Source organism: Festucalex cinctus, chromosome 3 (assembly GCF_051991245.1).
Source record: "Festucalex cinctus isolate MCC-2025b chromosome 3, RoL_Fcin_1.0, whole genome shotgun sequence".
NCBI lineage: Eukaryota > Metazoa > Chordata > Actinopteri > Syngnathiformes > Syngnathidae > Festucalex > Festucalex cinctus.
This window is the reverse complement of record NC_135413.1, coordinates 24,444,680-24,459,049: the sequence shown is the minus strand read 5'-3', so window position 1 is coordinate 24,459,049 and position 14,370 is coordinate 24,444,680. Positions and strand designations below refer to the sequence as shown.

The 14,370-nt window shown below is 37.2% G+C and overlaps 1 protein-coding gene across 1 annotated transcript in view; it reads left to right on the top strand.

Annotated features, from left to right (window-relative positions):
- rasgrf1 (Ras protein specific guanine nucleotide releasing factor 1) overlaps nt 1-14,370 on the top strand; it is a 44,493-nt gene that overhangs the window by 1,176 nt on the left and 28,947 nt on the right. Inside the window, exons 2-11 of the mRNA XM_077516942.1 lie at nt 4,493-4,599; nt 4,873-5,020; nt 7,044-7,136; nt 7,653-7,906; nt 9,240-9,319; nt 9,398-9,591; nt 11,139-11,248; nt 12,402-12,520; nt 13,449-13,609; nt 14,135-14,198. Of these exons, the coding sequence (XP_077373068.1) occupies nt 4,493-4,599; nt 4,873-5,020; nt 7,044-7,136; nt 7,653-7,906; nt 9,240-9,319; nt 9,398-9,591; nt 11,139-11,248; nt 12,402-12,520; nt 13,449-13,609; nt 14,135-14,198 (1,330 nt within the window). The remainder of the gene's footprint in view (nt 1-4,492; nt 4,600-4,872; nt 5,021-7,043; nt 7,137-7,652; nt 7,907-9,239; nt 9,320-9,397; nt 9,592-11,138; nt 11,249-12,401; nt 12,521-13,448; nt 13,610-14,134; nt 14,199-14,370) is intronic.

Below are 14,370 nucleotides of genomic sequence, written 5' to 3'. Positions count from 1 at the left end.
ATGGATTTCCATTCAATAAATAGGTCATATGAAACAACACAAATAGCAGCACAAAAGCACCTTAGATAGATGGTGTATAGGCCTCAGTATTGTAGATCGAACATGCTCTGCCTCTAGAAATGAACTAGACAGGATGGATGCATTTGTGCAAAACTAAAAAAAAAAAAAGAAAAAAAGATAAATATGAAAATGATCCATCTGGTCTGTGAATAAACGCCTTGTGAACATTGACGTCACCGCTAGGATGAGGCTGAGATCCAAAGTGAGTTCTGGCTCTCGCTGAGAACATCTGCCCTGGTGCTGATCCAGCAGAATGCAGCACGATCGCGAGTATCAATTTTTCAATAAATATTATGAAGGTTTACGATATAAACAAACACCTTCAATGAAGAAACCACCTGCTCTTGTTTTCTTACATTTCTCATGCTCTAATCTTCTTCGCCATAGTGCCTACATTATTTATTCGCGTTGAATAGGCATTGAAGCTCATGGTTTCTATGGCGACGCTTACTTGCATCCTAAAGAATGATGCAGCGGGAAAGGCTGGGATCAAGTGGACGGCTCAAGTAGACTTGTCTCACATATTTTGCTATTAACCGTATTTGATTGTCGGGTCCAATTAGACGGGTCACAGAACACCACAGAACTTTAACACACAGCAGGAAAACTTTATTGTTGCAGAACAATGGCAAGCAATGTTGCAGCACATCATAAAAAGAGGCGCAGCAAATTATTCACTATTCAGCAAGAAGTACTGTGTGTGTATATATATATATATATATATATATATATATATATATATATATATATATATATATATATATATATATATATATATATATATATATATATATATATATATATATATATATATATATATATATATGGTGCATGAAGTCTTTGGTAGTAGTAAGTAAGCTTGATTTGTATAGATGTGTCACAATGAGATGTTTAGTAAAGTCAAAGTAGAACAGAGTATCATGCGTATTAATAGACAACACAGACATGAGACAGAGAACCATAAAATGTGTTAAACACAAAAAAAAAAAAACTAAAAATATAGCAACCATAGACAAAACATATGATTGTGCTATTCAGGGCTGCATCAAAGCCTTCTATATGCTCTAGCATTAAAAAATAAAAATGTATAAATACGTCTTTGGGACACTAAAGACATAAAAAAAATGTATTTCCACGATTTTGGAAGCAAATGAGTTTTAAAAACAACAAAATGAGCCATTATCACTGAAGCAACCCCCTTTGTTCCCGGCTGTTTTACTTGATTTTGACTGATTTTGCAAGGCCCACAGAATATTGTGTTCTATTGTTATAAAAACATGGAGCCTACCAAAAGAAAGATTAGAGTCTCTTCTTTCACCAGGAAAAAAAAAGTATATTTGTATCTGGTTCCAATTTTCACCAATTATTATTCACAAACCTGTTGAAAACACTGGCAAAAAGAGCTTGTTGCAACATGGCCTTGGCTGATCTCTTATACTCTGCTGCCACTTGTTGGCCATTTTTTTTGTAATAACTATCATTACTATAAGCCACCTCTTCATTTCAGAAGCTCCATTAAAGCCTTCTGTTTGCTTGTACATTAAAAACAAAAAATGTGTAAATACGCTTTTGGGAGTGAAGGACAAAGTATTAAAAATGTGTTTACACATTTTTAATTAAAGTTTTGACAGCCTTCTGGTCACCCTAACGCGAGTGATGACTAGCATCCTCTAAAACTAGAGACTCAAAGCATTTGCATTCAATATAATCTCCTCTCACACATCCCTGACTCTTGAGGACCTGTAATGATTTAAAGATACATGACTCAGCCGTAAATGCGAATCAGGTAGCAGATAGCGTGTTTGGCGTCGCCTCTCACCAGACACTTTGGAAAACGGGCGATGAGAAAGTACAGCAACATGCGTGACTCTCTGCCAGAAATAGATCCTCTTTGACACTAGGATGAATACCTAATGAAAGTGAAGATGTTGGAGCAGTCAGCCTTGAATAACGATCAGTCGCAGGTTGATAGGCGCCTGTTGAACACGCGCGGGCCAAAAATTAGAGGGGACGACACCTTCACTCGACGCGGAAAAGTCAACTTTTAAACAATAAAGAGGAGTTTCCCTCTGAAAAAAGTATCAGGCCCCCCGGAACAAGGATGAAACTTTACTGATGAGTTGTCGTTTTATTTTTATCATCGCCATGAATCACTGCAAGTCATCGTAAGAGCTGAAAGGGGACCCGTCGACATGGGTGGGCATTGGGGGGGCCGTGCCCGCCCTGGCAGTCAGCCGTACTCGCCCTAGCTGTTTTAAGAGGCCTCGCCAACCATCTATTCTTCCTCTCAGTCACGTAAATTTAACCTGGCAATATTGTGTTTCACTCAATGGAGTTCTCCACAATATCAATCTGGGACTGCTCCACACTGATTTGCTCGGGAAAGGCGGGACATTCTGTACAATACTTCGAACTGATTGGACGTTTGTTTTGACCAATCACAGCCACGGATATATTTCCAACATGCAAGCAATAATCAAAAGTCGTATACATGTGCAGACATAAGTGCTAATAAACGAACTATTAAACAAAATGTACCTTTTGCCTCTTCGGCGGGTCTAAAAATACAAAACTGAAAATTCCTCGAAGCTGCAAAACAATCTTTTCCAGCGTGCTGACGCTATCAAGCTAAGTACAAACAACACTAAACCGCAAGTGCCTCTTCAAAACAAAAGCGCAGCCGAAACCCGGAAGTTACTTATTACAATGTAAATTTCAAAATAAAGTACATTCACAATCCCGGTAAGAAAATAGAACTATGGTCATTTACAGATGAGGTTGTTTTATGGAAACGGAGTAATGAATACATCGGAAACAGCTCAATTTGCAGATCATAAGCATTTCCAATTAGTTGCTGCGGAAAGCAAGTGCGCTCGTCAAGACTCGAGTGACACCACAAAACGCAACAACAGCCCGACTGTTCACGTCGAGCCGAGTTGCTAGGAAACAGGTATCGTACAGTTACATAATTGGCCGTGGCTCGAGCCTCCATGTCTTATGGCATTTCCTCCCGGGAACTAGGAGACATCCCAGGAATGGAGCTGGGGGAGGCTTCCCTCGCTGAACATCGCTCTATCCATCCGTTGCACGGGTGGGCGATGATGAAGAAGAAGAAGATGTGGCTTCCCCGGGCCCCCGTGCGCTTCTAAATCTGCTCCACAACGTGTGCGGCAGCCAGAGCAAAGCAAACGCAAAGACATAGCGGCTTTAATCAAGCTGCTACTTGAGGAGCTTGGGCTACAACAGGTGGCAAACTAAAGGCCTCAGGGCCAGATTTGACCCGCAAAATCATTTTATGTGCCCCACCAAAGCAAATTAAGTAGCTATGCCTACTTCATGTTTCTTGCTAAATGCATTTATTCCTTTCATCGCAAAAAACAAAATGTTAACGTTGTATTTTAAGTGTTGTTTTTTTTAATTCCTTGTTTAACTTAAATTGAACAATAAAGTAGTCCCTTGAGATACAAGTAACCCAACATTTTAAGATATGAGAAGTCATTAGGTTTAAATTTTGACTTATGAGCCCAAATTTCGGCAGATGAACAATTCTTTAAAAAAAGGCTTCAAACTGCCACTACGAGTTAAAGTTTACTGACAAACTAAACATAAAACAGAGGATTACACATTATGTATGTAAAATAACCACATAACTTGGTATTAAACAACGCTAGCTTAATGTTAACACAAAATGCAAATGCAACGGATATCTGAACGCAAACGGTAGAGCAGCATATCGCTGGCGTCGGGCCAAAACCTTGTACCGTCAACGTCATTTTTCAGAAGACCCCCAAAAAGGCATGTTTGTTCAATCATAAACATTACATCATCAAAGCCAGCAAGTCAATAGTTAAGATTGATTTAAAAAAAAATAAAAATAAAATAAATCATAAAATGACACCCACATGTGCACACTGACCAAAAGTATAAATGTTTGGAAAAAAATATGAAATTTTCCAAATTGTGATGAGGTTTTGGCCCAACATCAGCAATATGATAGATAAATAATAGATAGATAATATAGGAAGGCATCCTTTATATTAGTTGTTGAGCTAGCCACCCCATATTCATAATAGTATTTTTTTCCCCCTCCTGCCTCTCATTTATTTTCAGTGTAAGTCCACTGTCGGCCACTAGATGGCAGCACACTGTTATGTTTGACACTAAATTTGAAATAAACAGGAAGTATTTCAAGCTCAGCCTAGTTTTGCTTTACAAGTACATTGTTGAATGTGAAATCATGAGTAATCCTGCTTTTTACGCCTACAGAAAGAAACGGCTGTTGGTTCATTTTATAATGTACATCACTGTTCATAATTATTGGTGTGATGAGAAATTGAATTTGTTAGTTTGGAATGTTTACTGTAAATTGAGTTGCATTCAGCATGTTAATCAGGCTTTTAACCAGCCAACCCCTTTGGTCCTCTTATTGCAGTATTATTTCACCGTCAGCTTCACTCACGAAAACCAAAAGGCCCTCGAGTTACGCACAGAAGATGTGAAGGACTGCGATGAATGGGTGGCTGCCATATCACACGCCAGGTAAAGAAAAAGGACCACAAGAAAGCACGTCAGTGAAATGTACAATTAGAAGTTGTCGGTGCAGGGTACGTAATATTTGACTGATGTGCTCAGTCTTTAGGGAGCTTGCGTTGCCATGGTTACGTAGGCAAAAAGATAGATGGGAAAGTGCTTTGTTCACAAGAAATTCCGATTGCTTTGATTTGAGCCGCAACACTCGGGATGTGAAAGCCATCGCGAGCGTGACGGTTCGTTCCCTCTGCGTGTGTGCGTGTGTGTGCGTGCCTCTGACAGTTACAGAAACTTGGCCACCGAGCACGAGACCCTCATGCAGAAGTATCTTCATCTGCTTCAAATTGTGGAGACGGAGAAAACGGTTGCTAAGCAACTTCGACAACAGATAGAAGACGGGGAAATCGAGATTGAGAGGCTCAAGTCTGAGGTAAAAGTCAACTCATTTTTTCACTTGGTTTTAAGGTAACATTTCAGGTATTATATATTTTGAGTTAATTCACTATTTTTTCGTATTTATTTTTTGCTTGTTAATGACCGCCCCCTACTTGGAAACCCTGTACTGGGGAAATTGCAGTCAAAACACAGCAGACACATCTACGTCAATAGTAGTAATAAGTTTAATAATAATGCAAATATTTGTGGGGACTATGGTCAAGTTGTGTTTTACAATTTGATAAAAGTTACTTTATGTTAAATATTAGATAGCTCTTAATGATCTCAACACAAATGTATGGAAGCCCAAAAGTGTCAAAATTCAATAAATAAGAAAGGTCATTTTGAAATAACTATCAGGATAGATTAATAACAGACAATTATGTAATATGGCCATTAAATTTTAAAATGAGTTATTAAGAGGTGTTAAAATGAAGTATTATGTATTATGAAAAGTGTTATGTTATTCTTTTGTAACAAATATTTTATTTTGATTAAATATTTCATAATGATTATTTTAATGTCATACTTTTTAAAAATAATGACATTTAATTTATTTTTCAAGGTTTTATAAGATAAACTTTTTTTTTTTTTTGACAAAGTCAGATTTTATTTCATTATGTCCTGTTCCACAATGGTCTTCTTTTACATAATGGCGTTTTACAGCCGAATGACTTGGTCTGTCAATCAAATGACATGAGGCGGAGCCAGTTACGTGATTGGCTGAGTCCCTTATACAGACATGAGCAGCAGCACTTGCAGTATCGATTCACGCGTGGAGAGTTTAGCGCCTGATGAGGAGCCGCGGTGATCACAGGCTTGCTAAAGCATGGATGCGGGAGATAAGTCACTTTCGGAAGTACTCCAAGAAGTAGCAAATCGTTTAGAATCGGATCATAACGTAAAGGCCTTGTTAAACATCTGCGTCAGGCTACGGCGTAGGCGTGACGGCAATCTAGGCTCACTCACTTTGATTGACAGACCAAGTCATTCTGCTGTAAAACGACATTATGTAAAAGAAGACCATTGTGGAACAGGACATTATGAAATAAAAACTGACTTTGTAAAACAAAGTTTTTTTTATCTTATAAAACCTTGAAAAATAAATTAAATGTCATTATTTTTTTTTAAAAGTATTAGGTTAAAATAATCATTATGAAATATTTAATCAAAATAAAAAAATTTTTTTACATTTTACATTTTTACATTGTTTGTTATTTATCAAAAGGATAGTTATTTCAAAAAGGCCTTTTTATTTATTGAATTTGGACACTTTTGGACACTTTTCCATACAAATGAGTCACACTTGTTTTTTATAGTACAGTACATTTTTTTTTTTTTTAACTCAATTTTATGATGTATTATGAAATGACTGTATCAATGATTAAAAGATGCAGCCATATTTTGATTCAACATTTTTTTTTTTTGCTGTGGTCACTGCTCAGCTCTCCACTTTGCATGTCCTCTCAGCAACAATGCCTCCAACATGGCTGCCTTCCCCATTCTTCACATCAAATAGTCATTTTGCTTTCATGTGCTAATGTGATGCCTGTGAAATGGAATTAGGAGAGGGGAATATGCATGAACACTGTTTTATATTGCATCTCTTCAATAAAATGCAACAGCAATTAGCTCCCCTTTTGCTGGCCTACAAAGTAAATGGAGACACTTAGCATCAAACAGTTCACAGCAGCTCCAGTCTGTGGTTTTACCACTTGGAACATAATGCATTTAAACAGAAGTGGCGAAAGTACTCACACGAGAAGTACAGCTTTAAAGAAAAATAAATAAAAAATACTCTGGTAAAAGCAGAACTACTGCTTTTATCTCATTTAAAAGTGAAAAACAATACAGACTTTGAAATGTGGCAGGGTTTTGTGATATAGAAAAAAAAACCTGAAACAATCATAACAAAGATATGTCTCAGTTTTCCGATGTGCTGTTCACACATCCCTATTTTGAAATGATAGCAAATGAGAAGTATGTAACATCGATTTATTGGTCTTATCCCTTGACAGATCGCAGGGCTGCTAAAAGACAACGAGAAGATCCACGCCAGTCCCACGGCCGCCCCGACTGAGGATGACTCTGAAATCAAGAAGATCAAAAAGGTAAAGTTCTTTTTTTTTTTTTTTTTTTTTTTTTAAAGTGGAAGTCAACCTTAAACATTTATTGACAATAATATGTGACAATCATACCTCACTACTCTAAACATGACATTCTGATTAATATTACATTTGTGGAATATGAGTTATGAAGTAAAATCCATCCGTTTTTATCCATCTCAGGGGGCGGCCATTTTGCCACTTGCTGTCGACTGAAGATGACATCAATATTGCTCAGGGCTCAGGCAACAACAAATCAGATCTCACCTGTTTTCTGAAGCTGCAATGTGATTGGTTGTTACAGAAAATGGCAAAATGGCCGCCCCCTGAGCTGGATTTTGCTGCTTAACTGATATTCCACTAACACAATATTAACCAGAATACCATATTTAGACTAGTGGGCTGCATAGAACATATCATTGTCAAAATTATTATTATCATTATTTTTATTTCCCCTTTAAAATTTAAAGGAAAATTAAAAACAACCTCATGTTTTTTTTTTGTTTTTTTTTGCGGCTGCAGGTCCAGAGCTTCCTGCGCGGCTGGATCTGCAGGAGGAAGTGGAAGACCATCATCCAGGATTACATCCGCTCGCCGCACGCCGAGAGCATGAGGAAGAGGAACCAGGTGGTGTTCAGCATGTTGGACTCGGAGGCCGAGTACGTGCAGCAGCTGCACATCCTGGTCAACAACTTCCTGAGGCCGCTCCGCATGGCCGCCAGCTCCAAGAAGCCGCCCATCACCCACGACGACGTCAGCAGTATATTCCTCAACAGGTTGATTAGACAATCATTCAGCTACAGTAGAACCTTGGTTTTCATATGCGATTTTTTTATATGATTTATTTCACCTAAATTTTGTCCCAGTTTGCCATACATTTTCTGAAATTGATTTGGGTTCATCCACAGAATTTTATGAGTTGTTTATCAGTCGTATTTCTATAATGCAAGCTTTTATTAACAACTCCAAATAATTACCTCAACATCTTCCTAACAGATACTGTCAAAAGTCAGACTTTCAGCATAATAACACAATTTCACCTCATTTTCTTATTTGCCACTTATAAGTTCTTATAAGTCACATTCAAAGTACAAAACAATTTGAATGCAACTAAGTAAGCCACCATAGGACCAAATAAAATGCAGTGTAACTCTTATTGCATTGATGTGCCTTTATTTTGAAGGCCTGACTTTTGACAGGATGTTACGGCAATGTTTCCCCAACTTGTCTGAGTGTTGCTGAGCAGACCATTAGGTTTGTTATTGTCTGAACTGTTCATAAAAGCTTGCATTGTGGAATATGTGGTTGCCCTTTTTCCCTCTCCTCCTTGTATTCGTGATCAAATGTTTTCAATTAAGGTAAAATTCGTGTTGTTTAATTTAACCACTTCATTAGTCATTTATGTTTATTTTACACTGTTTTTGTATGTAGCTAATTGATTAATTGAATTCACAACATTTTAATGTTGTTTTGGATTTCATTCAATTTGTTTTTAGTCAGTTAATCACATGCACACAAAAAATATTATTCATATTAATCAGTGCATTCAGACTTTTTTTCAGGTGTTTTCCTGCATCTTTCAGTTTGTTTGTAGTGAATCTACCATATAAATTTAGCTAATGTAAAACAATTACGTTTCTATTCCATTTTAATGTATTGAAAATGTGCCACTGGTTTCACGTGCCATGATCTGCAGTGAGCAGCTCTGTCACTACAAACTCTATATGAACTTTTACCTGGTGGTGGTCTTTTGTACCCTTTACACTTGATTTTAACAACTTAGGATAATGTCTGCCCCTCGGTAACATTGGAGTCTATATTATACCATACAGATTCCTTATATCCTGAATCATATCAATTATTTTGCTCTTCCTATCCCTTCAGACAAACATTGGACCCTCATCTTGCACACTACTAATCTGCATGCACCCCTCATTGGCCTAATGTAAATCCACCCACACGCTCATCGGAGCGCATTCACGCTCACAAGCAGCCCGTCTCAATCAGCACTGCAGTTCAACTTCACAGGATGTTGGAAAACTGACGAAAATTACTCGTGTGATTGGAGCCTGATTTGACATATTTTTTTTCCCTACTTTTTTTTTTCAGTGAAACTATCATGTTTCTACATCAGATCTTCTACCAGGGGTTAAAAGCCAGAATAGCCAGCTGGCCAACGTTGGTGCTGGGTAAGGACAACTTTTCATTTGGTCATGAATGTATCGAGATAATGCGCCACAGTACTAAACCCCAAACTACCTGTGCAGCCGACCTGTTCGACATCCTGCTGCCCATGCTGAACATCTACCAGGAGTTTGTGAGGAATCACCAGTACAGCCTCCAGATCCTGGCCCACTGCAAGCAGAACCGAGACTTTGACAAGCTTCTGAAGCAGTACGAGGCCAAGCCCGACTGCGAGGAGAGAACTCTGGAGACCTTTCTCACCTATCCCATGTTCCAGGTGAACACCAATATTATTATTTTTCTCAAATCATAAATACCTTGTTAGTTTTAGATATCATCCAATACAACATGTATATCGACAAAATGCCATGTATTTTGTAGAGGTGTCAAATTTTGTGCATTAATTTTGAGTCCATTTAAAGTTTCTTTAACGGTACTATTTTTTTCTAACACGTATACTGTACTGGAGGAATTCCAGTTGCAACACAGCAGACATGTCCACATCAAAATTTAGCTGTAAAAAATATTAATAATAATGAATATATTTGTGGAGACTTGGTTCGTTGTATTTTACAATTTAAAAAATGTGCAGGATTTCACAAGTTACATCATGTTAAAGATTAAATAGCGCTTATTATGAAAAGAAAAATCCACTGAGCTGTCTTACAAATGCAATTATGCCATCTAGTGGCAGGAAAATGACCTCAACATAAATCAATAACACTCTTTTTTTTTTTTTTTTTTTTTTTACAGTACATCAGATCTTTTTAATTTTAACTCAATGTTATGATTATGAAATTACTGTATCGATGATTAAAAAGATGCAGCCATATTTCTGTTAGTTTAACTTTTTTTTACACTTTTATATTAACAAGAGTATAGAAACTTTGAAATTTTTTTTTACATTTTATTGTACATTTAGAACAGATGTAAAATTTTAAATTAAAAGTTAATTAATGAAGTCATGCGATTAATTATGATTAAAAAATTTGAATCCTGTGACACCCCTAGTATTTAGTCTTATTGAGGGATTTTAACTTTACATAATCTCATTAGTCAACATTGACTAATGTGATCTGTTAAAAAGATGTAACAATTTTAGTATTGGATTACTCTTACAATGATGTATTCTGTTGTGGCCAATGTATCTCAGTTGGTTCTTCATTCATGTAATATTAAATTATTCCAAAATATGAATAATGGGAATTCAGTCTTTAAGACACCTTTAGTGGTTTACAGTAGCAACAAGTGTGAAGTACGTCACCTCTGGAGTGCCGAAGAGTGAAAAAATTTAAGAAAACTTACTGCTAATTCTAGGCACATGTTAAAGAAAAAATGTAAGTATTCTGCATTCGTTTTCTGCACCACTTATCCTCAATTGGATGATTATAATCCTCACATTCTTAGTCAGTGATTTATTTTTGTTGTTGTTTTTATTTTCTCACAATAATCTCGACAAATTTAAACCAGGACGCCTTCCTGTGGCACACCTGATCACCAAACAGCAGGACATTGTCTGTTTTGGCTCGCAGTGCCCCCATGGTGTCGTTCATGCCTATAAAAAGCTGTTGTTTTTGGAGCCCGGCCTTCAATAATGGCGCCTCTCTGGCAAGATATGCACTTTCCCGACAGTCCACTCTGCCGGGGCCTACGCCGCCGGCTGTGCTGCGTTGATAATAAATTTTTGCTGATGAGCGGAGATTGCGCTCACCTCCGATCCGCCTCTCATTAGTGTGTGCGCACGTGTGCATCCGTGTATTCTGGAGCGTGCGCATTTTCACGTTAGCTGTAATATCGGCGCGGCTCCCCTGTTGTTGTGTGCAGATTCCCCGCTACATCCTTACGCTTCATGAACTTCTGGCCCACACGCCCCATGAACACATAGAGAGGAACAGCCTGGACTACGCCAAATCTAAGCTGGAGGAGCTCTCGAGGTAAAATAAAGGAAAAGAATGGTGACGTTTTATAGGGGGATACACATCCTCGAAAAACAATGTCATATTGATGAAAGTTACATGAGCAGGTCTCAACGCAGCTTTATTTACATTTATCGCACATTTCATACACAAGGCAACTCAATATGCTACAAAATGTAGCTTAGCAAAATTACTAAAAGAACATACATTTACAACATTTAAAGGGGTACTTCACTTATTTAGCCTATTATAGCAATAAAAAGTTAATATTTTGTCTATAATGAATTTGATACTTTCATTCTTTTTCATGTACAATTACTAACTTTTAAAAACACATTTTGCAACTTGCTGTCGATTGAAAATGACATCACAAGGGCTCAGGTAACCAATCACAGCTCACCTGTTTTTATAGGTTTGGTCATGTGACATTCACAAGCTGAGCTGTGATTGGTTACCTGAGCCCTTGTGATGTCATTTTCAGTCGACAGCAAGTTGCAAAATGTGTTTTTAAAGGTACTAATTGTACATGAAAAATAATGAAAATATCAAATTTATTATAGGCAAAATATTCATGTTTGACTGCCAAAAATGGCTAAATAAGTAAAGTATCCCTTTAAACACATTAGCACAATACTTTGAGAACATTTAAAACATTTAAAAGTCAATAATTTGGTCTCTAAAATTATGTTAATTGTTAATTTCCTCAAACAAAAATTCAAATAAACAAAACATTTACTATATAGAATCATTAAACACATAGATACTGAAGATCTACTACCTACCAAATTCTGTTTATTTATTTTTTATTTTCTTATGTAATATCTTACATAATATCTAACATCTGGAGTTTCTGAATGTTGAGTTCTTGTTAGCTGTAATAACAAAAAATACAAAAATAAAATACTTTCACCCTTTGAAATACTAAAATAAATTTAGATACATTTTGTCACTGCAATATTTTATTTCATTTAGATGCAAATAGAGTATATATTAGGCCCTCTCTATGATCCAAAATCAAATGGTTTTTTTTTAAATGAATGAACAAAAAAATAAAAAAATAAATACCATAGTCACTCTCCACCATCTTGTAGAATATTATTACGTGTAATGATCCAATACTCACTCATTCATGTTTTTTAAAATTTAAAACAGTCGTTCTTTTTTGTCTCAGAATTATGCACGACGAAGTGAGCGAGACAGAGAACATCCGGAAGAACCTTGCCATCGAGCGCATGATCGTGGAGGGCTGCGAGATCCTCCTGGACACCAGCCAGACATTTGTAAGACAAGGTAAAAGTTCCAAAAAAACTCATTTCAGTCTTTAATTTCTGAATGTAATTAAATGGTACTACCTGGAGCGAACTGATAACAAGATATTAAAGATGTTAAAATGTTCATTTAATATTCATTAGAGACAGTCAAATAAAAAAAAATAAAAATACACAGTGGTACGGCAACCCAGATGTTTTCCAATTTGGAATTAGAGTTATCAAAATCATGTCCATTATTGCTACGGTACGACACACACTCGAATTGAAAAATTACTTCTTGGTAGGCTACTCCACAAACACTTCCAAATATGGACAAATATGGTCCTATTGTCACGCTGCCCAGTAAAACAAAGTGCAGTGTGAAAAGACCTTTAGGCTCAAGAATTTGATGCTCTTGTTGACTGCAGCTATTTTAGCTGCTAATGCTTGTTTCTAGCTATCTGGTCGTTGACTGGCTAGCTGCAGTACTCATTATTTTTGTCCAATTGTTATATTGTCATGGAGTTGTTTTTACACTTGTGGGACAGTTAGAAATGTTAAAAGCATACATAAAAGACTGTAAATTTGAGGCTGTTGGCATTAGCTGTTAACAGCAGCTGCTAGCTTGCTAGCTTCCAGTTGGCTAGCCATACCGTTGAGCCCTGCTCATTCCAATTTCCCCTTTGAAGAAAGATTGAGGTGTGTTTGAATAATATGAGATGGTTTTAACATACTGGTAATGCAGTGACAATTTTTAATTTTGACACTTTAATGTTAAAATTGTATTCTTTTTTTTCTTTTTTTCTTTTTTTTTAATGCTGGTGACACTAGTTATGGAGTGAAATCCAGTCAAATTAGGGAGTTGGTTTGGGAGTTAGTGTTGGACCTTAAAAATTGCTCTGCATAATATTTTTTTCAATACTTATAGACAGTATATGTCTCTTCTTGTGTCTCTATTGCACTCTCAGGGTCTCTCATCCAGGTTCCGTTGAGCGAGAAGGGCAAGATCACTCGCGGTCGTCTGGGCTCTCTGTCTTTGAAGAAAGAAGGGGAGAGGCAGTGCTTTCTCTTTTCCAAGCATTTAATCATCTGCACCAGAGGGTCCGGTGGAAAGCTTCATCTCACCAAGGTGGGCCCGAGCTGCTGACCAAGCTACTCTCAGTATCTCAGTGTCTCGTGAGCTCCAATTGAGCGGATTACGGGGACATCAGAGGGAAAGACGCAGAGGGTTGGGCAACGGCGTGGCTTTTATGAGCGCCGGTGACCTCTGGAGAGACACAAGCGGCACTGTCGCACGCTCACCGAGGCTCGTTGTTCATATTTGAAGGCGCAGACGCTTGATGTCACTTTGATTTGGGCAGCGGAGTGGAGCTGTCTTATTACTTCACATTACTCAACATTAAAGGGGATGTTTGATGTCGGTGGGACTAAAATGAGGACAAAAAGCTTTCAGCTGAATTCTGCGCAATTTAATGAAATGGAATCTAAGAGACAAAGATAGTGTTTAGTTTTTATTGACATTGTCAGAGAGGTATTAATTTGTCTTTTTTCTCCTTTATTTTATTACAATTTTATTGGATCACCTTGTGCTTTTTGTGGCAGTTGACTTTAAACAAATGGCGTCCCGAGCAAATTGTATGTTGTGTGTTCGCAGAATGGCGTCGTCTCCCTTATAGACTGCACTCTTATGGAGGAGCCCGAGGGGACTGATGATGAGTGTGAGTGTATTGTTCATAACACAGTATTGCACCTTGCAGAAGTGGAATAATATGAAACTCGCTGTACGGACCATCATGAAAAATTATGAAATATCTATTATATAATTTGTCATAGCTAAAAAGCATATATATATTTTTTAAACCAGAAAATCAACTAAAAATTATTCACTTG